The following is a 27,329-nucleotide window of genomic DNA, read 5'->3' as shown; positions in this document are numbered from 1 at the left end:
GGGGCGGGGGTGCGGCCAACAAGAAGGCGGGCGGCGGCGGCCCATTCGCGTGGAGGCGCGTCGCGCGCAGCGGTCGCCGACAGAACCCCGAGGCGCCTGGCGCGGGCGCGAAGGCGATCCGGGCGCCACTCGCGGTCATCGGTCACCGGTCGCTCTCAAGAACAGCAGGTGAGGTCTCCGCGGCCCGGCTTCGCGCCCTAGGGTCGCCGCGCTCCTCGTCGGCCGGGGGCGGGGTTGGAGAAGGCGGGCAGAGAGGCCCAAGAACGCAGGCGCCAGCTCGCGCCCAGGTCCGGGCCAGGTTCAGCTGGGATGCGTGAGCCGATGGAGGCGCCCCTGGCATCTGGGAGTGAGTGTCTAGAGAATATCTTCCCTAGTTGACCCACGAGCCGTGTCTGTGCCCACGAATGTGGGAGCCTGAGGCCATGAGGGGTCCCCCAGAGAGAGAGGGTGTCTGGGCACTTGCCAGGAAACTGGTGCCTGCGTGGGTGCCCATGAACGGACCACTGCATGCCTATCTGAGAGAGAAGGGCCCTGACACCAGGAACTTGTGTGGACTCAGGGCGAGTGGCCACCTGGAAGGACACTTCTCAGCCAGTGTGCCCACTGGGAGGGGGACAGCGTGTCCCTTGCTGGCTCGAGTCCACGGGGCACCAGCTGCTTTGGGCACAGGGGAGCTGGTTCTGGGGCTGCTCTACTCCATGGGGGCCATGGTGAGAATGAGACCAGGCCAGGTTCCTTGGTTGGGCCCTGGGCCCTATGCCAGCTTGGATGCACACTGCCAGCCAGGATGTAACCAACAGTGTCCCCAGATTCCCATGCCACCTGGGGCCAGGCAAAGTAGGTTAAAATCCACTGGCAGACCCATTTGTAAGTGCTCCGAGTGCACCGTCAAGGTGGGAGCTTGGGAATGGGTGACCTCACCTGCCGCACCTGGACTTGCCAGCACAGGTCTCTTCTCACCGTGCCAATGTGCTGCTTCCTTCCCTCCTGCGCCCCCTGGCTATGCAGGCCTGGAAACGGCTCCTTAGGGATCCCAGCTGAACAGCCCCTGGGCTTGGGCTATACCTCCCAGTGGGAGGGTCTGGCCTGGGGTCTGAGGGCCAGGGGTGGTGTGGTGGGCGGGGTGTGTCTAACATTCAAGAATCTACTCCAAATAAGGGAAAATATGAAAGAGCTGGATTTTGGCTTCCCAGGACTGCCCGATCTGGGGGCTTTGGGATCGGGCGACATCTGGCGGTGATACTATGTTCTAGGGACAAGAACCCTCTACATGCCCATTCCGTTTCCTCTAAATAGGGAAAAGCTAGGGCTGGAAGACAGGGCACCCACCTCTTGACACCCTTTCTGCTGGAATTGACGACTGGTCACTCTGACTCAGTTTCCTTGAGCTCTGAAGATTAAGGAATGAACCCAGACAACCCAGCTCAATGGCCCTTAGTGGAGAGAGAGTCAATTATTGATGGAATTCCGTGCCTGGGAACTTGCTTTCCAGTGGGGCAGGGGGACCAGAAGGACAACTTCAAGCCCGTCTTGAATGGGGCCCATGCAGGGAGGTGTCTGTATGGGTTCCCCCTTCCCAGCCCTCCCTCCCACCTCCACCGCAGCTCCCAGACACCCAGGCGCACTTGGTGCAGGTGTGTCTCAAAGTGGTCAGGAGAGGGGACAATATACAGGGGTTGGCCTCAGTACTGGAAAATGCCATTTGCACCCCCTAACACCACTACTATTGGGAAAAACCAGTGGGGCCACAGGCATCCCCGAAGTGAATGTGCTGGGCGGATCACAGCCCCACCACATGTTATGTAGACACCCAGGGCTACAGGAGAGTCAGCCATATTTGGGCATGACGTGCTGGCCAACCCGGGGCTTCTTCCTCTCACTGGTCTTTAGCAGATAAATTAATTATTACTAGAATTGAGCAGGAGGGACAGATACCTGCCTTCCTAGAAAAAAAAAAAAAACACTCAGAGGAGGAAACATTCCGGAGAGGGGAGGTACTGAGGACTGAGAGGGAGGGAGTGCACGCTGGGGAGGAAGCCATAGGCAGGCTGGCTTCTGACTGAAGATAGTAGCAGTGAGCGTCCCCAACCATCCCCTGGTCCCAGTCTACATCTCGGCACAGCAGCCACTGCACCATCTCCAGAGTTATCTACCAGAAAATTTTGAGTGAAGAGCCCCCACGGCTCTGGGGACACAACCTCCCAGGCCCCTGATCCCTGTCCTCAGGCCTCCTCTGCACCTGCCACCACACCTGAAGCCCACCCAGACCCAGGTGCTCAGAGCCTGACAAGTCTTATGGGAACCTCTGAGCAGGCCCCTCTGGGTCTGGAATGCCACTCCCGTTTGCCCCCTGCCCTGGCCACGCTGGGCTGAGGGGCCTTTCCGACAGGAGAGGACCCCCCGCTTCAGCTCCCCGCAGTGCCCCGGGTGAACTGGCATGAAGGGTTAGGCGGGCACACGTGTCTGCATGCCTCGCACGGCGCCCTCTGCCCGCGCCCACTGGCGTGCCCGTTGGCATGCCCGGACCCCTTCGAAGCCTGCTTGCTCCTAGAGTGCCGGCGGCCTCCTGGCCCAGTGCCCCATATCCTCCCGGGTGGAGGGAAGCAGAGAGGGAGGCGGTGGGAAGCAACGGGCACAGGTGCGCGGGCGAGGGCCCTACAGACTGGGAAGGTGGGCCCGTGGCAGGGGGTCTGCGGGGACCGCGTAGGCGCAGGCCTTGCCCTGCAGCCGCTTCCCAGGTGATGAGCACACAAAGCGCCCTCGGCAGTGCCGCTCTCCAGGGGTTCGCTCTTAGGGTTGGCCCCTTCCCGCCGCTGCCGGGGCGGCGGACAGGGATGCTGTCGGGGAACCCTAGGCCCTGGGGGCCCGGAGAAGGGGGATGACGGCGGGGGGTAGGGATGTGCAGGGACGGGGCAGAGCCCAAGTGACTTAGGGACGAGAGCCACCCCACCCCCGGCAGGGGCCCTGGGGAAGGAAAGTCCCTTGTAAGGCGCGCCGGCTGCAGGCCAAGCAGTCCCGCGCCAGACACTGCTCAGCCTTTCCTCGCTCTAGGGCGCGTTTCCTGCAGCGCCAACGCGAGGCCGCGGGGCTGGGAGCATCCTTGCCCACCCCACTGCCCAGTGACCCACCCTGGAGCCCGGGTTTCGCGTCTAATCAGCCGAAGCCAGGGGCCAAGTGGGGGCATTCCAACGGGCGGGGCGGGGTGGGGCAGGCGCGCCCTCGAAGCCCCACCCCACGTCCCCTCCCCGCAGGAGGCCCGCCCCCTGGCCCCGCCCTCCGCCCGCATTTAAAGGGCTCGCTCTCTCCGCAGCGCAACCTCTGCTCCCTGCCTCGCCTCCCGCGCGCCTAGGTGCCTGCGACTTTAATTAAAGGGCCGTCCCCTCGCCGAGGCTGCAGCACCGCCCCCCCGGCTTCTCGCGCCTCAAAATGAGTAGCTCCCACTCTCGGGCGGGCCAGAGCGCAGCAGGCGCGGCTCCGGGCGGTGGCGTCGACACGCGGGACGCCGAGATGCCGGCCACCGAGAAGGACCTGGCGGAGGACGCGCCGTGGAAGAAGATCCAGCAGAACACTTTCACGCGCTGGTGCAACGAGCACCTGAAGTGCGTGAGCAAGCGCATCGCCAACCTGCAGACGGATCTGAGCGACGGGCTGCGGCTCATCGCGCTGTTGGAGGTGCTCAGCCAGAAGAAGATGCACCGCAAGCACAACCAGCGTCCCACTTTCCGCCAAATGCAGCTTGAGAATGTGTCCGTGGCGCTCGAGTTCCTGGACCGCGAGAGCATCAAACTGGTGTCCATCGGTGAGGGACGCCCCGAAGCGCCGGGCGGGCGGGGGCGGGGACTCCGTGCGTCCTTCCATCTCCCCGGGCGGATCCCTCCAAACCACCCCCTTCCGGGCCGCGGCGCAACTCCCGAGGCCTCCGGCTGCTCTGCTCCATGCGGGCCTGGAGAACAAAGGCGCGCGGGCTGGCTGGCTGGCCGGCCGGGCGTGCGAACCGCTACGCGCCCCCGCCCGCTGCGCCCCGGCTGGCCCGCGCCCAGGCTGAACTCACATCCTCCGCAGGCCGCGCCTCCGCGGCTGTGCTTGCGGTGGGAGTGGGCCTGGGGGGTCGGGCACTGGGCAGGCTCCTGGCCCTGCGCCCCATCCCCGAGGAGGAGGAGGCCCGGGCTCTCCCCCCACAGCTGTTTAGAGAGGGTCCTCTGGCCTTCAGACGCCCGTTGGTTCTGAAGTGTGGGTTGGAGCTCGTGCGTCCCATTGTCTAGGGCTCTGGGCTCTTTGTGTCCCTGGAGGATGGGTCGCCCATCGGAGATGGCTCCAACCACCAGTTTAGATCTACCCCCCCCCACCCCACACACACAGGGAACTTGGGGGCCAGAAAGAAGCATAGTTAGCAAAACTGCACCCGGGGTGAGTTGGGCGTGGTTGACTAAGGGACCTAGCTTGTAGACTACTTGGACGCCAACTTTTCTGTTCATCTTGGGCCAAACTCTTGCTTCCATGTAGGCCTTGCTTTTCTGCGTGTAGCACGCAGGAGTTGGTTGGTAGATGCTCCAGTGTGCATTGTGCCAGCCCAGTGTCTGTGTCACTGGAGAGGCTGGCATTGACCGGGCCTGCTGCAGCATCCCAGTTCGTTCTCAAGATAGGGGCTACATGGCAGGGCAGGCACCAGAACGGGTGACTTGGGGGTGATGTGGAACAGGGAGAGGAGAGGGATGATGAGTCTTTTCTTCTTCAGAATTGAGAGGCCTTCCAGTTACCCTGCAGCCCTGAAATGGCCCTTGCTGAACCCAAGAAAGTGAGGGACCAAGACTTGGGTTCCCCCAGCCACTCAGAGGGCAGATCCCAAGAACCGAAGTTCTTTCTTTGGAATGCCAGTTGAGGCGAGGGGCAGGCCCACACCCCCAAGTCCCAGCCTCAGTCTAGCCAAGCTGAGTCATCTCAGTCCTGGATGGTAGGGGGGGCGACCGGATGTGGGGAGGCGGGCCACACCCCAGCTCTTTGGGGGGGGTCTCCTCCCTCCTCCCAGCTCCCCTCCTCCTTGTGAGCTGGCTGGAGCAGGCCTAGTTCCCAGAGCTTTGCCATATAAGGCAAAAAAATGTTGGAAAGCAGCAGTGATTAGGGGAGGGAGGGGTTGGCTGGCCCAGGGGCTGGGGAAAGGAGGTGGGATGGGGCGGGGCCATCCAGACAGGCAGTCTCCCAGCCCTGGGCCCTGGTCCTTCCCTCTCTCTTTTGGGAGGGGGATGGGGACGGAGTAGGCTGGCCTAACATGGACCTGGTGGGCCTGGTTGCTCCCCGTGTGGGGGTCGTTGAGGGGTCTGAGGCTGGACTGGGGTGGGGGCCTGATGGGAAGCCCTGGGTGGTCTTGTTCCCTGGCCCTGCACCCTGGGTCTTCTCTGAGCCCCCCTCCCTGCTGCCATTTGGGGAGAGTGAAAGGCAGCCTTGGGGGGCCAGGACCAACCTGGGAACTGGGGAGGCCACTCTGAGCGGCTCACCTGGCCCTCCAGGTGCTGCCTGCTGGGCTGGGAAGCAGCTGCCGTGGACAGCCCAGCCCCTCCTCATAGGCCCGCCCCCTAGTTGACTCACCAGAGAAGTATTTTGTCTGATTATGGGGGAGGCTGACAGGGCTTCTAAAGATGAGTTCTTAGAATGCCCAAGCCATCCTGCCTTGAGCCTGAGACCCAGAAGTAGCTTTGGGTGGGGCCCAGAGCCCAGCAGGGTTGCCATGGTGATGGGGGGTGTCAGGGACCCGCCCTAACCACTTCCCCTGTGGCGAGCCTGCCGAGGCCCGTTGGGTGGCAAGTGGGTCAGGCAGTGGGTGGCAAGGGGGTTCCCAGTGTCTCCTGCTGCCACCCCGGCATCTCCCGATGGGCCCCAGTGAGTCAGGGCCATGTGGCCCAACTGCTGGTTCCTTTGGGCTCTGGGCCCCTCCCCTGGCTAGGCCTGTGGCCTCCCAACTCCAAGCTTGGGTCTTCGAAGCGGTAGAGGAAGTAGGGGTGGTGGTGGGGGTCACACTCCTTCACCCAAAGGGCATTTGCCCAACTCCCCCACTTCCCCTGCCGCACCCCACCCACCCTGGAACAACAGTTGTATTTCCCAACCACCCGGGGCCACCCGCCTTCCTCTTCCTCGGTCCCAGCCCCACTCCGGGTCATGGGCCCTGGATCCTGGGCCAGCTGGAGTCAGCCTCCTCCTCCTGGTTCCCCATAGGCCCCTGAGGTGGGTGGCGGACTCCTGCTCTGGCAGCTGTGGACACTGTCCAGCTGTTCTCCAGAGCTGCTCATCTGCGGGCTGGGTCTGCCCTCTGCCCTTCCTCTGGGCCCGGGGCTTCTGACAGTACCATATCCTGCTGTCATCGTGTGTCTGTGTCTGTGTGTATCTGCCCTCACCCCAAAGTCTCCTTCACCTCTGAACACCCCCTGGGACCCTGGGCAGAGAGGGCCTCATCCACATCCTACCACTGGCCAAGAGGGGGTGTCTCCCTCCTCCTTGGCCCCTGCTACCCCGTGCTGCCAGACCCTGACCCCAAAGCCTGGGAGCGGCCCCTCCTGCACAGCTGTGTGCCCAGCGCGGCCACTCTTTTACTCACAGACAGCAAGGCCATCGTGGATGGGAACCTGAAGCTGATCCTGGGCCTCATCTGGACCCTGATCCTGCACTACTCCATCTCCATGCCCATGTGGGACGAGGAGGAGGATGAGGAGGCCAAGAAGCAGACCCCCAAGCAGAGGCTCCTGGGCTGGATCCAGAACAAGCTGCCGCAGCTGCCCATCACCAACTTCAGCCGGGACTGGCAGAGCGGCCGGGCCCTGGGCGCCCTGGTGGACAGCTGTGCCCCGGGTGAGGGGGCGCAGAGGCAGGAGAGACTGGGCTGGGGTCACCCATGGGCGGCCCTTGAGGGGGTTCTGCGGCCCCCAGACTCACAGCCTCCCTTGCACCACAGGCCTGTGTCCTGACTGGGACTCTTGGGACGCCAGCAAGCCTGTTACCAATGCGCGAGAGGCCATGCAGCAGGCGGATGACTGGCTGGGCATCCCCCAGGTACACCCGCCCGGCCTGGCTACAGCCGTAGGGGACCGGATCGGCAGTTGGGAGAGACTCGGAGGCCCGATGGCTCCTGTTTTCTGCCTGTGACAGGTGATCACCCCCGAGGAGATTGTGGACCCCAACGTGGACGAGCACTCTGTCATGACCTACCTGTCCCAGTTCCCCAAGGCCAAGCTGAAGCCAGGGGCTCCCTTGCGGCCCAAACTGAACCCGAAGAAAGCCCGTGCCTATGGGCCAGGTGAGGGAGCCCAGCCAGGGGTGCACCCTTGTGACAACGTCTTCCCCATAAGACAGCGTCCCATCTAAACGTGGCGGTCCCGAGGGGTCTTGGGTTACATGGCGGCTAGGTGATCAAGCCACCCAAGAGTCAGACAGGAGTGGGTTTTTGGAACTAGTGAAAACACTCCACTGAGTAGACAAGAGAATGCTAATAGGTTCCTCCAGTCACAGAAGCCTGCAGCGTGGGGTCCTCGGGGAGGTAGCACCCAGCGGTCTTCATTATAAATGGAGATGAACCAGGTCTCAGTAACAGGGACCTAAAACTCAGTCAAGGCTCACACAGGAAGGGCCCAGTGTGGTGAGAATGAATGTTCCAGAAAACAGGTACGGGCCTGTCCCAGCAGCAAGAGCACAGCTGGGTTCCGAGGCCAGGCTCTGTGCCGCGGCTCACACTGAATGAACTTGCCCAGTTTGGAATGTGCCTGACTTAGGGGCCGGCAGGGAGGGGCGTTGAGCCTGCAGAGGCCTGGGGGCTGGCATGCCACTGGTACTCTTGCCCACCTCCCTTAGTGTCCAGGGCTGAAGGGTGGAGGGGTGAGGCTGTGGCCTTAACAGCTGGCCCGTGGTTGGCTCGCCTTCCCCTGCCAGGCATCGAGCCCACAGGCAACATGGTGAAGAAGCGGGCAGAATTCACTGTGGAGACCAGAAGTGCCGGCCAGGGGGAGGTGCTGGTGTACGTGGAGGACCCGGCCGGACACCAGGAGGAGGTAGGGCCAGCTGCTGGCAGCAGAGGCCCCGCGGCGCTCCCTTTCAGTGGGGCTGCTCTTAGCAAAGGCTCACAGGCTCCTTCCCACCGCAGGCAAAAGTGACCGCCAATAACGACAAGAACCGTACCTTCTCCGTCTGGTACGTCCCCGAGGTGACGGGGACTCATAAGGTGAGCCCTTGGCCAGTGGGGAGGCTTGTGACCTCAGGCGGTGGCTGGAGGCCCCCAGCCCTACCCTCACGGCCCACCCTTCTGGGGGCAGGTTACTGTGCTCTTTGCTGGCCAGCACATCGCCAAGAGCCCCTTCGAGGTGTACGTGGATAAGTCACAGGGTGACGCCAGCAAAGTGACGGCCCAAGGCCCCGGCCTGGAGCCCAGTGGCAACATCGCCAACAAGACCACCTACTTTGAGATCTTTACGGCAGGTGAGGGGAGGCTGCCGAGGCCCGGCTGGTCTGTGGGGAGAGCTGCACTGGGGCCTGGGAGCTGAGCAGGTGCCTCGTGGCAGGAGCTGGCACCGGCGAGGTCGAGGTTGTGATCCAGGACCCCATGGGACAGAAGAGCACGGTAGAGCCTCAGCTGGAGGCCCGGGGTGACAGCACATACCGCTGCAGCTACCAGCCCACCATGGAGGGCGTCCACACCGTGCACGTCACGTTTGCCGGCGTGCCCATCCCTCGCAGCCCCTACACTGTCACTGTTGGCCAAGGTAGGCCCGGCCCTGACTGCCCTCTGCTGTGGCACTGCAGTCTGGGCCTCCCACAGGAGGGGGAGCCCCCTGGGCCAGTCCCGCTGCAGCCCGCCCCGGGGCCCCTACTCTTTGAGCTTCTACTGTCTGGGCACATGCTGTCTTTCCTCCCCTGCTGGGGCCCTTCCTCCTCTCCTCTCCTCGCCCCTCTCCATCTCTCTCCTCACGCTTTCACCTTCGGAAGAGCTCGCTCCAGCTGTCTAGAAACCTGCTGCTCTCAGCTCTGCCCACAGGGTCAACGGTACTTGCATCTGTCTTCTTCTTGGAAGGGAGGGCGGGGGGCTCTGGGCTGGTGTGGAGCAGGGGTGAGGAGGCCTGCCATGTCCTGGCCCAGGCCACAGTTCCTGGGGTCATGGTCCCTTCCAGTTCTTTCTTGCATGTCCCCCTCCAGCCAAGCTCTGAGGGACCCTCCAATCCTGACAGCCCGGCCCTGTGGGAGGCAAGGGAAGGGTCGCCCAGCCGAGCTGCTGGTGCTCAGCTGGCCCCTCTGCCTGCAGCCTGTAACCCGAGTGCCTGCCGGGCGGTTGGCCGGGGCCTCCAGCCCAAGGGTGTGCGGGTGAAGGAGACAGCTGACTTCAAGGTGTACACAAAGGGCGCTGGCAGCGGGGAGCTGAAGGTCACCGTGAAGGGCCCCAGTAAGTTGGCCTGGAGCCAGGCCAGGATGGGTGGCGGCAGCCCCCAGGTTCACTGCTGGGCAGGCCTGAGGCCCTCCTTGTCTTGGCAGAGGGAGAGGAGCGCGTGAAGCAGAAGGACCTGGGGGATGGCGTGTATGGCTTCGAGTATTACCCCATGGTCCCTGGAACCTATATCGTCACCATCACGTGGGGTGGTCAGAACATCGGGCGCAGGTGAGGCCCCCAGGCATCCCTCTCCCAGCTCTGCACACACTGCCTCTTCCTCCTGTCTCCCCACCTGATCATGAGGGGCCACATGGGCTCTTCCTGCCTGGCCGCCACAGTGGGGCCCAGGCTGGCTCGTGTAGTGATCCTCGGTGTTCCCTGTGTGGCTCTCGCATTTGCAGTCCCTTCGAGGTGAAGGTGGGCACCGAGTGTGGCAATCAGAAGGTACGGGCCTGGGGCCCTGGGCTGGAGGGCGGCGTCGTTGGCAAGTCAGCAGACTTTGTGGTGGAGGCTATTGGGGACGACGTGGGCACCCTGGGTAAGTTGGAGGCTGCAGCATGGGCACCTGGGGACAGACGATGGCAAGGACAGCCCACCCTGAGGCTCCAGGGCACTGAGGGGACTGGTGGCTGTTGTCAGGCTTCTCGGTGGAAGGTCCATCGCAGGCTAAGATCGAATGTGACGACAAGGGTGATGGCTCCTGTGATGTGCGCTACTGGCCGCAGGAGGCTGGCGAGTATGCCGTTCACGTGCTGTGCAACAGTGAAGACATCCGCCTCAGCCCCTTCATGGCTGACATCCGTGACGCGCCCCAGGACTTCCACCCAGACAGGGTAAAGAGCAGGCGGTGATGGCCTAAGTCTCGCCCTGCTGCTCCTGCTTGGGGTCTGGTGGGGGTGGGCCTAGGCCCTGGGCTGGTATCCCCAGCAGTATTCCTGGCACTCTGTGTCCCTGGCCACCCTGCCTGGGTTGTAGCTCTGGCAGCCTGGACCTGGTCCCCTGACAGCTGGGTGGTCTCCCACTAGGTGAAGGCACGTGGGCCTGGATTGGAGAAGACAGGTGTGGCCATCAACAAGCCAGCAGAGTTCACGGTGGATGCCAAGCACGGTGGCAAGGCCCCACTTCGGGTCCAAGTCCAGGTAGAGCACCCACGGGTGTTTGGGGCAGGGCAGGTGTGGGCTCCCAGGCCTGGGCACTGACCAGCAGGCCACCTGCTCCTACCTGCCTGACAGGACAATGAAGGCTGCCCTGTGGAGGCGTTGGTCAAGGACAACGGCAATGGCACTTACAGCTGCTCCTACGTGCCCAGGAAGCCGGTGAAGCACACAGCCATGGTGTCCTGGGGAGGCGTCAGCATCCCCAACAGCCCCTTCAGGGTGAGCCAACCTCCACCGGCCTTTAGTCCATCTCGATAGCATTCACAGAGCATGTTCACATCATCCCAGAAAGGAACTCCACGCCATCGTGACTCCTCTGTCCCACAGCTCCTGGTGACCACTAACCTGCTTTGTGCTGTGGCTTTGCCTATCCTAGACATGTTCTGTAGGTGGAACTGTGTGCCACGTGGCCTTTTGTGTCTGGCTTCTTTCGCTCACCACGAAGTTTTCCGTGTTTTCGTTCATGTTTAGCATGTCTTGGCGCTTTGTTCCTTTATAATTATTTTGTTTACTTATGTATTTATTTGAGATGGAGTCTCGCACTGTCGCCCAGGCTGGAGTGCAGTGGCGCGATCTCGGCTCACTGCAAGCTCTTTCTCCCAGGTTCACACCATTGTCTTGCCTCAGCCTCCCGAGCAGCTGGGACTACAGGCGCCTGCCACCCGCCCGGCTAATTTTTTGTATTTTTAGTAGAGACGGGGTTTCACTGCGTTAGCCGGGATGGTGTCGATCTCCTGACCTTGTGATCCGCCCACCTCGGCCTCCCAAAGTGCTGGGATTACAGGCGTGAGCCACTGCACCCATCCTGTTGTGTTTTTTTTGTTTTGCTCTTGTTGCCAGGCTGGATTGCAATCACGTGATCTCGGCTCACTGCACCCTCTGCCTGCCAGGTTCAAGCAATTCTCCTGCCTCAGCCTCCTGATTATCTGGGATTGCAGGCATACGCCACCATTCCCAGCTAATTTTGTATTTTTAGTAGAGACGGGGTTTCTCCATGTTGGTCAGACTGGTCTCAACCGCCTGACCCCAGGTGGTCCGCCCACCTTGGCCTTTCAAAGTGCTGGGATTATAGGCATGAGCCACTACGTCCGGCCGCTTCATTTCTTTTTATGGCTGCATAATACTCCATTGTGTGGCCAGACCACATTCAATTTTTCCGTTCACTTGCTAACAGATATTGAGGATGAGCTTGCCTTTGGTGATCATGAACAGTGCTGTTAACAGTGGGTCCAGGTGTTTGCGTGGACATTTGCTTTCATTTCTCTTGGGTAGTTGCCTTGGAGTGAACCGGAGCATCACACAGTCCCTCTGTGGTCAACTGAGGAACTGCCAGACTCTTCCCAAGGCAGCTGGACCATTTTGTGTGCCTGCCAGTGTAGCTGAGGGAGCTTCTGAGTCTCCTCCAGGCTGCTCATGCCCTTGCCCTTGCCCCTGTGCCCTGCAGGTGAATGTGGGAGCTGGCAGCCACCCCAACAAGGTCAAAGTATACGGCCCCGGAGTAGCCAAGACAGGGCTCAAGGCCCACGAGCCCACCTACTTCACTGTGGACTGCGCCGAGGCTGGCCAGGGTATGACCTGGCTATGGGTGGGAGGGCAGGTGGCTGGGGTGTCCCTGCGAGGTCTCAGCCTCCGCTCCTCTCCCCGCCGCAGGGGACGTCAGCATTGGCATCAAGTGTGCCCCTGGAGTGGTAGGCCCCGCCGAAGCTGACATCGACTTCGACATCATCCGCAATGACAATGACACCTTCACGGTCAAGTACACGCCCCGGGGGGCTGGCAGCTACACCATTATGGTCCTCTTTGCTGACCAGGTGGGTGCTGCGCTCCTGGCCGCTAAGATGTCACTGCGGATGACGTCTGCCCTCCTCTAAGGCCTTCTCCCACTGCCTGCAGGCCACGCCCACCAGCCCCATCCGAGTCAAGGTGGAGCCCTCTCATGACGCCAGTAAGGTGAAGGCTGAGGGCCCTGGCCTCAGTCGCACTGGTGAGGACAGGTACCCCATGGCAGGTTGCGGGGCATCAAGGCTAGGAGGGCTTGGGGCAGGGTGCCCCTACACGGTCCCTGTGTGTTCCTCAGGTGTCGAGCTTGGCAAGCCCACCCACTTCACAGTCAATGCCAAAGCCGCTGGCAAAGGCAAGCTGGACGTCCAGTTCTCAGGACTCACCAAGGGGGATGCAGTGCGAGACGTGGACATCATCGACCACCATGACAACACCTACACAGTCAAGTACACGCCTGTGCAGCAGGTAGCCACGCCCTCCACTACAGTCACCAAGTCCCCAGCCTCCTCATGCAGCAGCCTAGGGGACAGCTCTGAGGGACTTTCTGCCCACTCTCATTCCTTACCTGGGAGAGGACAGGCATGGAGGTCCAGGAGGGGGTTGGGGAGCAATTCTGGTGTCTCTAAATGCCCCCTTCCCTTCTTCACCCTTCCCAGGGTCCAGTAGGCGTCAATGTCACTTATGGAGGGGATCCCATCCCTAAGAGCCCTTTCTCGGTGGCAGTATCTCCAAGCCTGGACCTCAGCAAGATCAAGGTGTCTGGCTTGGGAGAGAGTAAGTAGTTGGGGCCCTTGTCGCAAAGGCCTTTGTCACATCCAGGGATTGGCTGAGCTGGGTGTCATGTCTCTCTCCTTCCTTTCATCGTTTCCACAGAGGTGGACGTTGGCAAAGACCAGGAGTTCACAGTCAAATCAAAGGGTGCTGGTGGTCAAGGCAAAGTGGCATCCAAGATTGTGGGCCCCTCGGGTGCAGCGGTGCCCTGCAAGGTGGAGCCAGGCCTGGGGGCTGACAACAGTGTGGTGCGCTTCGTGCCCCGTGAGGAAGGGCCCTATGAGGTGGAGGTGACCTATGACGGCGTGCCTGTGCCTGGCAGCCCCTTTCCTCTGGAAGCTGTGGCCCCCACCAAGCCTAGCAAGGTAATTGGGGTATGGAAGGCCCTAAGGGTAGAACCTACTGTGCTCTCTGAGGGCCCCAAAGGTACCCCATCTTCTCCAGACCTGCCCTAAATCCTCCTCTTTTTTTTTTTTTTTCTGAGACAGACTGTCAACCTTGACCCTGTCTAAGTGAGAGTAAAGGGGAGGAGGGAAATAGAAACCCACAAAAAGTCATCAGGGTTGAAGAATTTCTTTTTTTTTTTTTTTTTAAGAAAGAGTCTCACTCTGTCACCCAGGCTGGAGTGCAGTGGCGCGATCTTGGCTCACGGCACCCTCCTCCTCCTGGCTTCAAGCAATACTCCTGCCTCAGCCTCCCAAGTAGCTGGGCTTACAGGTGCCCACCACCATGCCCAGCTAATTTTGGTATTTTTAGTAGAGACAAGGTTTCACCATGTTGGCCAGGCTGTTCTCAAACTCCTGACCTCAGGTGATCCACCCACCTTGGCCTCCCAAAGGGCTGAGATTACAGGCGTGAGTGACCGCGCCCTGCCCTCCTTTTTGTCCTTATGACTGATGGATGGCCCGTGTCCCTGTTTGGTGAGGGCAGGAAGCCAGGGCAAGGGGAGGCAGGTGGAGAGTCAGGCAGGAGGTCTGGGATCGGGGCATAGCGTGGCCTTGGCTCCTGACCCCTTCTTCCCTCAGGTGAAGGCGTTTGGTCCCGGGCTGCAGGGAGGCAGTGCAGGCTCCCCCGCCCGCTTCACCATCGACACCAAGGGCGCCGGCACAGGTGGCCTGGGCCTGACGGTGGAGGGCCCCTGCGAGGCACAGCTCGAGTGCTTGGACAACGGGGATGGCACATGTTCCGTGTCCTATGTGCCCACCGAGCCCGGGGACTACAACATCAACATCCTCTTCGCCGACACCCACATCCCTGGCTCCCCATTCAAGGCCCATGTGGTTCCCTGCTTTGATGCATCCAAAGTCAAGTGCTCAGGCCCTGGGCTGGAGCGGGCCACCGCTGGGGAGGTGGGCCAATTCCAAGTGGACTGCTCGAGTGCGGGCAGCGCGGAGCTGACCATTGAGATCTGCTCGGAGGCGGGGCTGCCGGCCGAGGTGTACATCCAGGACCACGGTGACGGCACGCACACCATTACATACATTCCCCTCTGCCCCGGGGCCTACACCGTCACCATCAAGTATGGCGGCCAGCCTGTGCCCAACTTCCCCAGCAAGCTGCAGGTGGAACCTGCGGTGGACACTTCCGGTGTCCAGTGCTACGGGCCTGGGATTGAGGGCCAGGGTGAGTTGCCCTGCCATGGGGTATGTGACAGCGGGGACAGGGACCAGAACCCCAGAGCCCCAAGCCTCCTCTCTGTCCCTTTGCAGGTGTCTTCCGTGAGGCCACCACTGAGTTCAGTGTGGACGCCCGGGCTCTGACACAGACCGGAGGACCGCACGTCAAGGCCCGTGTGGCCAACCCCTCAGGCAACCTGACGGAGACCTACGTTCAGGACCGTGGCGACGGCATGTACAAAGTGGAGTACACGCCTTACGAGGAGGGTGTGTGCTGGGACTCCCACAGGCTGGCAGACGGGGGTGGGTGGGTGGGGTGGCCTGGGCTCCTCCTGACCTGGCCTGCACTCCTCCAGGACTGCACTCCGTGGACGTGACCTACGACGGCAGCCCCGTGCCCAGTAGCCCCTTCCAGGTGCCCGTGACTGAGGGCTGCGACCCCTCCCGGGTGCGTGTCCACGGGCCAGGCATCCAAAGTGGCACCACCAACAAGCCCAACAAGTTCACTGTGGAGACCAGGTAAGGGAGTCCCCAGGAGCCTGTGTGGCTGGTGGGCCTGGGAACCCCAGGAACGACCGGCTATCTGTTTGGACCAGGGGAGCTGGCACGGGCGGCCTGGGCCTGGCTGTAGAGGGCCCCTCCGAGGCCAAGATGTCCTGCATGGATAACAAGGACGGCAGCTGCTCGGTCGAGTACATCCCTTATGAGGCTGGCACCTACAGCCTCAACGTCACCTATGGTGGCCATCAAGTGCCAGGTGAGGAGGTGGCAGCCAGGGCAGGGCTGGGACTGTCTGCTCATCCCCACCCTGTCTCATACAGCCGCCATCCCTTTGCCCCAACCCTCAGGCAGTCCTTTCAAGGTCCCTGTGCATGATGTGACAGATGCGTCCAAGGTCAAGTGCTCTGGGCCCGGCCTGAGCCCAGGCATGGTTCGTGCCAACCTCCCTCAGTCCTTCCAGGTGGACACAAGCAAGGCTGGTGTGGCCCCACTGCAGGTCAAAGTGCAAGGGCCCAAAGGTGAGTGTTCGCATGCCTGGAGCCGGGGGTGGGAGGGCAGTGTCCTCTTTGAGGGCCAGGAAAGGAAACTGGAGGCCCAAAGTGAGGCCCAGAGTGCAGAGGTGGTATAAGTGTGTAGGTGTTTTTGGAAGAGCCTCAGGTGACAGTGCAGCCAGGTGGGGGACTTGGAGGAGGTAGAGCAGATGGGACTTGGTCACTGAGCAGATGTGGCAGGAAGGCAGGCAGGCAAGGGTACCAGTTGGCACCCAGATGGGTGTCTTTTGTGCCAGAGGGGGTCAAGGCCATTCCCAGGGTCGGGCGGATGAGGATAAAGCGAGGTCTAGGCCTGGGGCTGGGTCCTGGCCGTCCAGTGTGGTGGGGTAGGAATGGAGGCCCAGGAGACTAGCTGAGGCTCTCTCCTTGGGGCTGGGGGCCAGGCCTGGTGGAGCCAGTGGACGTGGTAGACAACGCTGATGGCACCCAGACCGTCAATTACGTGCCCAGCCGAGAAGGGCCCTACAGCATCTCAGTACTGTATGGAGATGAAGAGGTACCCCGGAGGTAAGAGGCAGGGTCTGCTGCCTGTGGGGAGTGGCCGAGGCTGGATGCTTAGAACCTGTCTGACTGCTTACAACACCCATCCCTCACAGCCCCTTCAAGGTCAAGGTGCTGCCTACTCATGATGCCAGCAAGGTGAAGGCCAGTGGCCCCGGGCTCAACACCACTGGCGTGCCTGCCAGCCTGCCCGTGGAATTCACCATCGATGCAAAGGACGCAGGGGAGGGCCTGCTGGCTGTCCAGATCACGGTGAGCTCCAGGCACAGGCAGGGGAGGCAAGGGGGCCTGGGCCTGGGCGGCTGGAGTGTGGGCTGCAGGTGGCCGGTGTCTGATCTCCCTGGGGAGCTGCACCAAAGAGGGCAGGGAAGGACAGGGCCCCTGTCTTTGGTTCGCTAAGGTTGTGACTACCTTAGGATGGTGGTGACAGGCACGGGCTTCCCCAGACATGCACTTGCTGCCAACTTTGAGCATGTCACCAAAGCCTTTCGTGCCTCAGTTTCCCCACCTGTAATATTCTCATGGGGCAGGTATAGGATAGAAGCTTGAGATCACCCCGGTGAGCTCCTCCTAGTGCTGGCCAGGCCCTGGGGCTGAGGATGGGTACCAAGCTCCCTGGCCACGCCTGTTGTCATGTGGGGAGTGTGGGACGTTTTAGTCTCCATTCTGGACTCTGCCAGGTGCAGGCAGCCCTTTTGGGCCATAGCAGTTGAGAGGCCTGAGGCCCAGAGACTGCCCCTGTAGCAGCAGCGTTGGGCACTCTGGGAGCGCCTGAGGTAGGCCCGGGGCTACTCGGGCTTGGGCCAACTGCCTCCCCTGCCTCTGCCACACAGGATCCCGAAGGCAAGCCGAAGAAGACACACATCCAAGACAACCATGACGGCACGTATACAGTGGCCTACGTGCCAGACGTGACGGGTCGCTACACCATCCTCATCAAGTATGGTGGTGACGAGATCCCCTTCTCCCCGTACCGCGTGCGTGCCGTGCCCACCGGGGACGCCAGCAAGTGTACAGTCACAGGTGAGCCAGCCCGCCGTTGGCCGCTGCGGCGCTCGGCACGGGGCTTGGGTTGTGCCTGTGTGCAAGGGCTCGCTGCTTGGGGCGGCGTGTGGGAGTGGGGGCTGCCCCCTTGAGTGACTCACCTGACCTTTCTCCTTGCTCTCTGCCCTCTCACCTCAGTGTCAATCGGAGGTCACGGGCTAGGTAAGCTGCTTGCTGGGGCCACTCCCAATGCCCCTCCTGCCCAGAGGGGCAGCTTCCTTTCCTCTTGGGGCCGATTTCCAGGACAGTTCCAGCTGCAGCTCTAGGCAGGGACAGAGTTGGGTGGGGTGCAGAAGATGAGGCCGTGGGCTGGAGGGCGAGGGCCCAGGGAGGCTTCCGGAGCTGAGCATGACCGCTCCAGCTCTTCCCCTCTCTGGGCCTTTATTTCCCCATCTGAGAACTCGGGTTGCAGCTGAGAGCTTTGGGGTGAGGTGCATCCTGAGAGGCACCCCACTGGGGACTTTGGGGTCTCGGGATCTTGGCACCCAGGGAAGCACAAGGGCTCCTGCGTGGGCTGAGGGAACAAGGGGTCTCCCCAACTCAATGGGAGCCCCAGCCCTGGCCAGATCCACAGACCCCCATCCCCACCTTCCAGGGGCCTCTGCGTCCCGGGCCGGGGGAGGTGCATGAGCGGGTGGGGCTGGCTGGTAGTGCAGTAGCGCCAGTGTCGACTGCTTGGGCGGCCAGCATGGCGGGGCCCGGCCCAGCCTCAGAGCCCCAAAGTGCGTTCTGTGGCCCGTCTCCCTCCCTCCCCCTTCCCCATCCCCCAGCAGTGACGTTATTCAGACATTCCCCAACAGGCATGGAGGGTCACCTGCCCCAGCCAGGGACACCCAGGGATGCTGATGAGAGACTACAGGCTTGGCACTTGGGCGAGGTGGCTAAGGAAAGGGTTAGAGGGTGGCTAGAGTTTTGCAGCAGGAGCGAGATGGCTTTATAGAGCAGGCCGTAGGATCCGATGTGTGTGTGACAGGCGATGTGTGTGTGCAGGGCGGGGGAGGCTGGGGAGTGCTGATTGCAGGGCCTTGGGGTCTTTGGGGGTCGGAGCAAGACTCAGTAACCTCAGTTTCCCTGGCTATTGTTTGCAGAATGGAGACAGGGAGCCCGGCGGGGGTGGGGGGGAGCGGGGGCTGAAGTTGCTCTCCGGCAAGCTTGATGGCCACGGGGCTTCAGTAAGAGCCAAATTAGGAGGCATACTTTGAGGATGGAGTGGCTGAGACCTGCGGATGGCTGGGAGCCGGGCAGGGAAAGTGGGGGGAGTCGGGTACCTGTGAGGTTGGGGCCCAAGCCACTAACTAGATGGCATGGGGTGCGCATGAGTGAAGCCTCCCAGGGCAGCGTGGGCAGCAGGCAGCCAGGTCTGGAGCCTGGGAGAGCTGCCTGGCCGCGGCAGGCCAGCATGGAGCCTAGTGCAGCAGCAGCCCTCGGCCGATAGTGGGACTTGGTGGCAGGGCCCCTCGAGCTTGGCCTTCAAGTAGGTTTCGTGCTCCTGGCTGCTTCTCTGGCAGGAGGCCAGGCTGCAGGGGGCACTCTCACTGCCAGGCCTCACAGCCCACAGCCCTCCAAGCCTCCATGGCGGAGCCCCAGATCATAACGTCACTGTCTCTCCCCTTTCCTCGGGCACTCTGGGGCCCTGGAGCCTGCTCAGCTGCTCTGCCCTCGCAACCCAGCAGTGGTGGCTGTAGCTTGGGCCTCCTATTCCCTGTCTCCTTGGGTGCTATCCCCGCTCTGCCAAGCCTGCTGCACTGCGCTACTTGGGTGCTAACCCCGCTGCCTCCCGCTTCCCCGCTCCCACTCCTGTCTGCACCGGGCTGCTTTTCACCGCGAGCCTTCTCAGTTGTCAGGAAACTCCGGTTTCACCATCAGGCCTGGGGGGTGGGGAGGCAAGTGTCACGTCCCCCCACGCTGCAGCAGGATCCGCCTCACCGCGTCCACACACAGCAATGGGGGCCGGGGCCAGGCCACAAGGGCGCAGGCAGCCGTGTGCCCAGCCAGATGCTGGCGTTCAGCAGTGTGGGCCATGGTGCTGGACGAGGCTGAGTAGGCAAGGGAGTGGCTGTCAACGCTTAGGCTGGAGTGGGCCCTTCCTTTTCCTCCCAGGCACCTGGGTGCTACCGTCGGGCCTCTCCCACATGGAGAACCCTTCCTGCCTTCTGAGAAACCACTCGCCATCCCAGCTTGGAGGGGCAGGGCGGGGCAGGAGGCCTGGCGGCCTGGCTGTGCTTGGTGGTGGCAATGAGAGGCCTGTGTGGGCAACAGGCGGACGGGAACAACCTGAGCCCGAGCTCACACACTGGCCCCCCTTTGGGGACCCACCCTGCCCCACCAGGTGCTGGCATCGGCCCCACCATTCAGATTGGGGAGGAGACGGTGATCACTGTGGACACTAAGGCGGCAGGCAAAGGCAAAGTGACGTGCACCGTGTGCACGCCTGATGGCTCGGAGGTGGATGTGGACGTGGTGGAGAATGAGGACGGCACTTTCGACATCTTCTACACGGCCCCCCAGCCGGGCAAATACGTCATCTGTGTGCGCTTTGGTGGCGAGCACGTGCCCAACAGCCCCTTCCAAGTGACGGTGAGGAGGGGTGGGGGGTAGGTCAGCAGGGGCGTCTGGCAGGTCCTGTTCCCCTGGGGCCCCTCTGTGACAACAGACTCTCCAGCAGCTCTCTGCTTTGCCCTGCAGGCTCTGGCTGGGGACCAGCCCTCGGTGCAGCCCCCTCTACGGTCTCAGCAGCTGGCCCCACAGTACACCTACGCCCAGGGCGGCCAGCAGACTTGGGTACGGCCTGGCCAGCTGGGTGTTCTGTGAGCCCCTAGTTTACCATGTGTGAGGAGGGACCCCAGATCCTCCCACTGTCCCTCACCCATGCCCTGTGTCTCCACTGCAGGCCCCGGAGAGGCCCCTGGTGGGTGTCAATGGGCTGGATATGACCAGCCTGAGGCCCTTTGACCTTGTCATCCCCTTCACCATCAAGAAGGGCGAGATCACAGGTGAGTGGGGACTGGGAAGGAGCTCGGGAGCCAAGGAGGCCAGATTGTGCCAATGAGCTGCCCTGACCTCAGCCCCACTGCCCCACAGGGGAGGTTCGGATGCCCTCAGGCAAGGTGGCGCAGCCCACCATCACTGACAACAAAGACGGCACCGTGACCGTGCGGTATGCACCCAGCGAGGCTGGCCTGCACGAGATGGATATCCGCTATGACAACATGCACATCCCAGGTGGGCCGGCCCTGCCTCTGCCCACTCCACCGCCACCACCTCACAGAGAGATGGGGCTGGGGGACACACGAGGCTGCCATTCCACAAGGCCCTTCTTCCTGCCTCAGGAAGCCCCTTGCAGTTCTATGTGGATTACGTCAACTGTGGCCATGTCACTGCCTATGGGCCTGGCCTCACCCATGGAGTAGTGAACAAGCCTGCCACCTTCACCGTCAACACCAAGGATGCAGGAGAGGGTGAGCAATAGCTCTGGTCTTTACCTGCTCTGTGCCCGGGATGCCCTCACCGGGGTAAGGGCTGGACTCAGGAGATACTCCTGAATGGGGCTCCCTGCCCTGCTGCCCTGGCCATCGGGGCTCCTCAGTGCAGGCCAACTGGAGTGTCCCCAGCATAGTTCCCATGCTCACCCCGGCTCTCTTCAGGGGGCCTGTCCCTGGCCATCGAGGGCCCGTCCAAAGCAGAAATCAGCTGCACTGACAACCAGGATGGGACATGCAGCGTGTCCTACCTGCCTGTGCTGCCAGGTGACTACAGCATTCTAGTCAAGTACAATGAACAGCACATCCCAGGCAGCCCCTTCACTGCCCGGGTCACAGGTGGGTGGCACTGGGAGCAGTGACAGAAACGGGTGGCAGGGTGGGCATGGTCTCCCATGGCTGGACGCACAGTGATGGCTGGCCTGTCCCCACCAGGTGACGACTCCATGCGTATGTCCCACCTAAAGGTGGGCTCTGCTGCCGACATCCCCATCAACATCTCAGAGACGGATCTCAGCCTGCTGACGGCCACTGTGGTCCCGCCCTCGGGCCGGGAGGAGCCCTGTTTGCTGAAGCGGCTGCGTAATGGCCACGTGGGTAAGCGGCTGAAGGGTCCAGGGGTTTCAGAAAGGAGGCAGTCTGTGGGGAGCCATGCCTTCCCCGACTGACAGCCATGCCCTCTGTCCAGGGATTTCATTCGTGCCCAAGGAGACAGGGGAGCACCTGGTGCATGTGAAGAAAAATGGCCAGCACGTGGCCAGCAGCCCCATCCCGGTGGTGATCAGCCAGTCGGAAATTGGGGATGCCAGTCGCGTTCGGGTCTCTGGTCAGGGCCTTCACGAAGGCCACACCTTTGAGCCTGCAGAGTTTATCATTGATACCCGAGATGCAGGTAGGCAGTGGCTGCCCACCAGCTGGGGTGGGAGCACTGTGCATAGCACCGAAGCTCAGGGGTATCCATCCCCTAGGCTATGGTGGGCTCAGCCTGTCCATTGAGGGCCCCAGCAAGGTCGACATCAACACAGAGGACCTGGAGGACGGGACGTGCAGGGTCACCTACTGCCCCACAGAGCCAGGCAACTACATCATCAACATCAAGTTTGCCGACCAGCACGTGCCTGGTGAGTGCAGCAGTGCCTCGGCAGCCCCCCTCACTACACCAGGGCCCACAGGCAGTGTGTGACTGGAGGGGCGTGGGCCGTGCTTTCTTCCTACAGGCAGCCCCTTCTCTGTGAAGGTGACAGGCGAGGGCCGGGTGAAAGAGAGCATCACCCGCAGGCGTCGGGCTCCTTCAGTGGCCAACGTTGGTAGTCATTGTGACCTCAGCCTGAAGATCCCTGGTAGGGGTTGTGGGGAGCCTGGGGAGGGGTCCTGGGGCTCAAGCAGCCCCAAGAGGAGGAGTGGAGCCCAGGGCTGCTGCTCACTAGCCCATCCCCACCCTGCAGAAATTAGCATCCAGGATATGACAGCCCAGGTAACCAGCCCATCGGGCAAGACCCATGAGGCCGAGATCGTGGAAGGGGAGAACCACACCTACTGTATCCGCTTTGTTCCTGCTGAGATGGGCACACACACAGTCAGCGTCAAGTACAAGGGCCAGCACGTGCCTGGGAGCCCCTTCCAGTTCACCGTGGGGCCCCTAGGGGAAGGGGGAGCCCACAAGGTCCGAGCTGGGGGCCCTGGCCTGGAGAGAGCTGAAGCTGGAGTGCCAGGTAGGCCTGCTCACACCCCGAGCGCTCGCTCTCCTGCGTTGGCCAGGGTGGGGTTGGGGGTGGAGGAAACAGCTGGCAGGCATGTCTACCTTGGCTATGCCTGGAGGGGCCCAAGGCTGGTGAAGCAGCCTTCAGTGAGGACACACTGTTCTCCCACAGCCGAATTCAGTATCTGGACCCGGGAAGCTGGCGCCGGAGGCCTGGCCATTGCTGTCGAGGGCCCCAGCAAGGCTGAGATCTCTTTTGAGGACCGCAAGGACGGCTCCTGTGGTGTGGCTTATGTGGTCCAGGAGCCAGGTACTGGGAACCCGGCTGGGGTTGGAGGAGGTGGGGCCTGAGTGTGCGTATTGGACCCGGGGGTTGCACAGATAGCCCTGCCTGGCACTCACCCTTCACTTTGAGGTCACAGGGCCACCCAGGCTGTTCGTGGGAGGTGGGAGGCCCAAAGGCTGATGAGCCGGTCTTATACTCTTTCCCTGCCCAGGTGACTACGAAGTCTCAGTCAAGTTCAACGAGGAACACATTCCCGACAGCCCCTTCGTGGTGCCTGTGGCTTCTCCGTCTGGTGACGCCCGCCGCCTCACTGTTTCTAGCCTTCAGGTGAGGCACCGAGAGAAACCGCCCACCTGGGGCTCCTGGGCCCGGACAGACCAGAGCTACCGCAGAGAGCAGGCCTTGGCCCTGTGTTCAGTGACCCCCCCTGGCCCAGCTCTGGGTTCCAGGCCTCTGCTCTGGCCGGGTGCAGCCCACGCTTGGGGTCGGCAGGAAATATCCTGCCCACCACGTGGAGTTTTTCTCGTGTCTCAGGTCTAAAGGCTTTGAACAGAAGCCTGTGCCCCTTGAGCACCAGGGCTGTGGTTTAAAGAGGGACAGCCTGCCAAGGCTGGGTGCTGCCCACAGGGTGGGGCAGCCCTCCCTTCCTGCCACCTGGGTGTGTGCGACGGCAGAGTGTGGGGGCAGGGGCGGGGATGTGCGCCTGTGGCTTGCTGCCCCTTGCAAATCAGTGGCTCTCCCTCTTTAAACCAAGTTGGACGCCAGATGGGTAAGTGCGACCCGTGGGCCTCTTGCTCCTGGGGCCTTTCCTTCGTCCCTTGCCTTGGCCCAAGCCCCGCCATCTAACCATGTCTGCTGTGCTTCCAGGAGTCAGGGCTAAAGGTCAACCAGCCAGCCTCTTTTGCAGTCAGCCTGAACGGGGCCAAGGGGGCGATCGATGCCAAGGTGCACAGCCCCTCAGGAGCCCTGGAGGAGTGCTATGTCACAGAAATTGACCAAGGTGAGGCCCTGTCCCTGCCCGGCCGCCCTGCCCTGCTGGCTGGAAGCAGGCTGAGAGTACAAAAGGAAGGTACCGCTTCTGTAAGCAGCCAAGATGGGGCCCCAACTCCTGGGCCCCCTAAGCCAGGCAACCCTTTCCCAATTGGTGACCCAAGCCGTTGGGGATGTGGCTCGCCACCCACAGCTATTAGGAAGGCCTTCTACCCTGCAGTACCATCTCCACAGGGAAAGACTCAAAGTCCAGCCTCAGTGCTGCCCGGCCCTTCAGCCACGGCCATGCTACTTGAGCACAGGTGTAGGAGGAGCCCAGTGGGCTTCATTTCACAGCCTAGTCCTGCCCTTCCCAGCTGCATGACCTGAAGCAAGTTCCTGCCTGTCTCTGAGCCCGTTAACATGCAGGGGATATGGTGTTCACGGTAACCTTTCTTAGGAGGCAGCGAGGCCTGGGTTTGGCTTGTAAAACATTTCCGTCCCAGTGCACCCTGACAGTGGGCAGCTTGAGTGTCTAAAGCTTCGGCCCTCAGGAGGTCTGCTGCGGGGTGCAGGTGCCCAGCATGGCTGGGCTCACACTGATGGACTGGCAAAATGGGGATGGGCAGGGTCGAGGCTGTTCCTCACAGACACACCATCTGCTGGTTTGAGGAGGGGCCCCAGGCCCACAGCATGGCTCCCTGCTCCTCAGATAAGTATGCTGTGCGCTTCATCCCTCGGGAGAATGGCGTTTACCTGATTGACGTCAAGTTCAACGGCACCCACATCCCTGGAAGCCCCTTCAAGATCCGAGTTGGGGAGCCTGGGCATGGAGGGGACCCAGGCTTGGTGTCTGCTTACGGAGCAGGTCTGGAAGGCGGTGTCACAGGTAAGTCTGTGGGTGCGGCTGCAGGTGTGCACACAGCTGCTAGGCCCTTGCCTCCAAGCTCTTGGTGACAACAGGAGGCACCTGGAGGTGACAAGCCTGCGCTGGGTGGCCGAAGACAGGGAGGCAGGCCAGTCTGGCTCCGCCTGACCTCCTGTGCTCCCAGGGAACCCAGCTGAGTTCATCGTGAACACGAGCAATGCGGGAGCTGGTGCCCTGTCAGTGACCATTGACGGCCCCTCCAAGGTGAAGATGGATTGCCAGGAGTGCCCTGAGGGCTACCGCGTCACCTATACCCCCATGGCACCTGGCAGCTACCTCATCTCCATCAAGTACGGCGGCCCCTACCACATTGGGGGCAGCCCCTTCAAGGCCAAAGTCACAGGTGAGCCTGGGGCCAAGCTATTGGCACCTGCCCAATGCCTGGCACCACAGCCACCTCTCAGCCCCACCCACCCTGCCTTGCAGGTCCCCGTCTCGTCAGCAACCACAGCCTCCACGAGACATCATCGGTGTTTGTAGACTCTCTGACCAAGGCCACCTGTGCCCCCCAGCATGGGGCCCCGGGTCCTGGGCCTGCTGACGCCAGCAAGGTGGTGGCCAAGGGCCTGGGGCTGAGCAAGGCCTACATAGGCCAGAAGAGCAGCTTCACAGTAGACTGCAGCAAAGCAGGTGGGCAACATGGGCCCCCGGCCCACCTTCCCACCAAAATGAGGCCAGAAATCACAGGATGGCCAGTGTCTGGGAGAGCAGGGACCGCCTTTGGGGCGTGGCTTTCACTTCTAGAGCCGCCTCCCTGCCATCTCCTGGACCCCTCAAACAAAGGCCAGGGAGGAGCTGGAATCTGCTAAGCCGGCCTGGGTTGGGGAGGTGGTGGCAGCTCTTTAGGAAGAGAGAAACTGTCACCCCAGAACTGGCTTAGGGACAGGAGAGGAGAGCAGGACACCAGCGGGAGGAAGGGGGCTGGGACCTGTGACTGAGGACCCCTCTTGCCTCAGGCAACAACATGCTGCTGGTGGGGGTTCATGGCCCAAGGACCCCCTGCGAGGAGATCCTGGTGAAGCACGTGGGCAGCCGGCTCTACAGCGTGTCCTACCTGCTCAAGGACAAGGGGGAGTACACACTGGTGGTCAAATGGGGCGATGAGCACATCCCCGGCAGCCCCTACCGCGTTGTGGTACCCTGAGTCTGGGGCCCGTGCCAGCCAGCAGCCCCCAAGCCTGCCCCACTACCCAAGCAGCCCCGCCCTCCTCCCCTCAACCCTGGCCCCTGGGCCGCCCTGGCCGCCCGCCTGTCACTGCAGCCGCCCCTGCCCTGTGCCGTGCTGCGCTCACCTGCCTCCCCAGCCAGCCGCTGACCTCTCGGCTTTCACTTGGGCAGAGGGAGCCATTTGGTGGCGCTGCTTGTCTTCTTTGGTTCTGGGAGGGGTGACGGATGGGGGTCCTGTACACGACCACCCACTAGTTCTCTTCTCCAGCCAAGAGGAATAAAGTTTTGCTTCCATTCTCCTTTGGGTGGCTGTAGCTTTGTTGGGGTTGGGGGACCAGTCAAGGCCAACCTGACAGGGGTGCCAATGAGCAGATCAAAGTGTGGGCTGAGCACAGGTTACCTCCCTCCGGGGCTCCTGCTTCACCCCACCCTCACTCCAGAAGGCGCCATCTATATTTGCTTCCTCTGCCTCCCTGAGTTCAAGCCAACGTAAGGAGAGGAACATGTAGCAACCTGGAATGGAGCCCAGGCAGCAAGGAGGCAAAGAGCTGGGCAGGAGAGCCCATTACTGGGTAGGGTGGTGTCAGGAAGGCTCCCTGGTGGAGGTGGCCAGATAATCAAGGGCCCTCTAAGCAGCCCTCAAAATCACAGCAGGCCCGGCCAGGTGCAGTGGCTCATGCCTGTAATCCCAGCACTTTGGGAGGCCGAAGCAGGCGGATCACAAGGTTAGGAGATCAAGACCATCCTGGCTAACACAGTGAAATCCCGTCTCTACTAAAAACTACAAAAAATTAGCCAGGTGTGGTGGCAGGCGCCTGTAGTCCCGGCTACTCGGGAGGCTGAGGCAGGAGAATGGCGCGAACCCAGGAGGCAGAGCTTGCAGTGAGCCGAGATCGCGCCATTGCACTCCAGCCTGGGCGACAGAGCGAGACTCCGTCTCAAAAAAAAAAAAAAAAAAAAAAAAAAAAATCACAGAAGGCACTGGCCATCTGCCAGGTAACTTGAACATGCCACCATGCCACCATTCCCCCGAACAAGGGACTGGGATGAGGCCCCCTCCCCCAGGCTCTGGGTCTCAGGGACCTTTGGTTAACAGGTGGCAGGAGGTGGATGCATTCAAGGTGCCAATCCCAGGTACCCTGGGCCCCCTGCTGAATATCCCCCTCATTGGTACCCCTGCCGTGGATTCCCACACCAACCTATGTGTCTCCCACTGTAAAGCTTGCCCCCAAACACACAACATCCCAAGTCGTCCTGGCTCCTGGTGCTGCCTGCATGCTATTGGGACATCCCAACTGCAGCACACAAAGCTGCCTGCTCCCTGGGCCAAGGGCTTCGGCCCTCGATCAAACCCGACAAGGACACCACCACCTCAGACATCTGCAGACAAGGGCCAGGAAGCAAGGCTCTTGGGGGCAACGCTCAGCTTTCTCGCTACATCCTCCCTCAGCTCCACAGCGTCTGACACGACCAGGCCTTAG

At 61.9% G+C, this 27,329-nt stretch overlaps 1 protein-coding gene across 2 annotated transcripts; it reads left to right on the top strand.

The window, feature by feature from the left end:
- On the top strand, nt 1-26,145 carry FLNA (filamin A). Of its 2 annotated transcripts, XM_054471043.2 has the most exons (48): nt 1-168; nt 3,311-3,799; nt 6,589-6,837; nt 6,941-7,038; nt 7,135-7,282; nt 7,912-8,030; nt 8,123-8,200; nt 8,292-8,454; nt 8,538-8,738; nt 9,275-9,412; nt 9,502-9,625; nt 9,799-9,935; nt 10,037-10,230; nt 10,423-10,536; nt 10,630-10,773; nt 11,999-12,122; nt 12,205-12,365; nt 12,448-12,538; nt 12,632-12,801; nt 12,993-13,110; nt 13,210-13,472; nt 14,133-14,730; nt 14,817-14,990; nt 15,080-15,242; nt 15,320-15,480; nt 15,572-15,742; nt 16,159-16,282; nt 16,372-16,528; nt 17,110-17,299; nt 17,459-17,482; nt 19,650-19,897; nt 20,006-20,101; nt 20,211-20,313; nt 20,402-20,542; nt 20,650-20,778; nt 20,965-21,138; nt 21,235-21,396; nt 21,488-21,691; nt 21,768-21,920; nt 22,017-22,139; nt 22,245-22,511; nt 22,671-22,808; nt 22,996-23,111; nt 23,652-23,784; nt 24,466-24,642; nt 24,806-25,024; nt 25,108-25,311; nt 25,638-26,145. In XM_054471043.2, the coding sequence occupies exons 2-48, from the start codon at nt 3,427-3,429 to the stop codon at nt 25,823-25,825; spliced, it is 7,944 nt and encodes a 2,647-aa protein (XP_054327018.1). In that variant the 5' UTR covers nt 1-168; nt 3,311-3,426; the 3' UTR covers nt 25,826-26,145. The 2 variants fall into 2 exon arrangements, with proteins under 2 accessions (XP_054327018.1, XP_054327019.1); XM_054471044.2 differs by lacking the exon at nt 17,459-17,482 and having other exon boundaries at nt 32-168.
- The last annotated feature ends 1,184 nt before the right edge of the window (nt 26,146-27,329 follow it).

This window comes from Pongo pygmaeus, chromosome X, assembly GCF_028885625.2.
Source record: "Pongo pygmaeus isolate AG05252 chromosome X, NHGRI_mPonPyg2-v2.0_pri, whole genome shotgun sequence".
NCBI classification, from domain to species: domain Eukaryota; kingdom Metazoa; phylum Chordata; class Mammalia; order Primates; family Hominidae; genus Pongo; species Pongo pygmaeus.
Note: the sequence above shows the minus strand (reverse complement) of the source record. Positions and strands in the feature narration are given on the sequence as shown.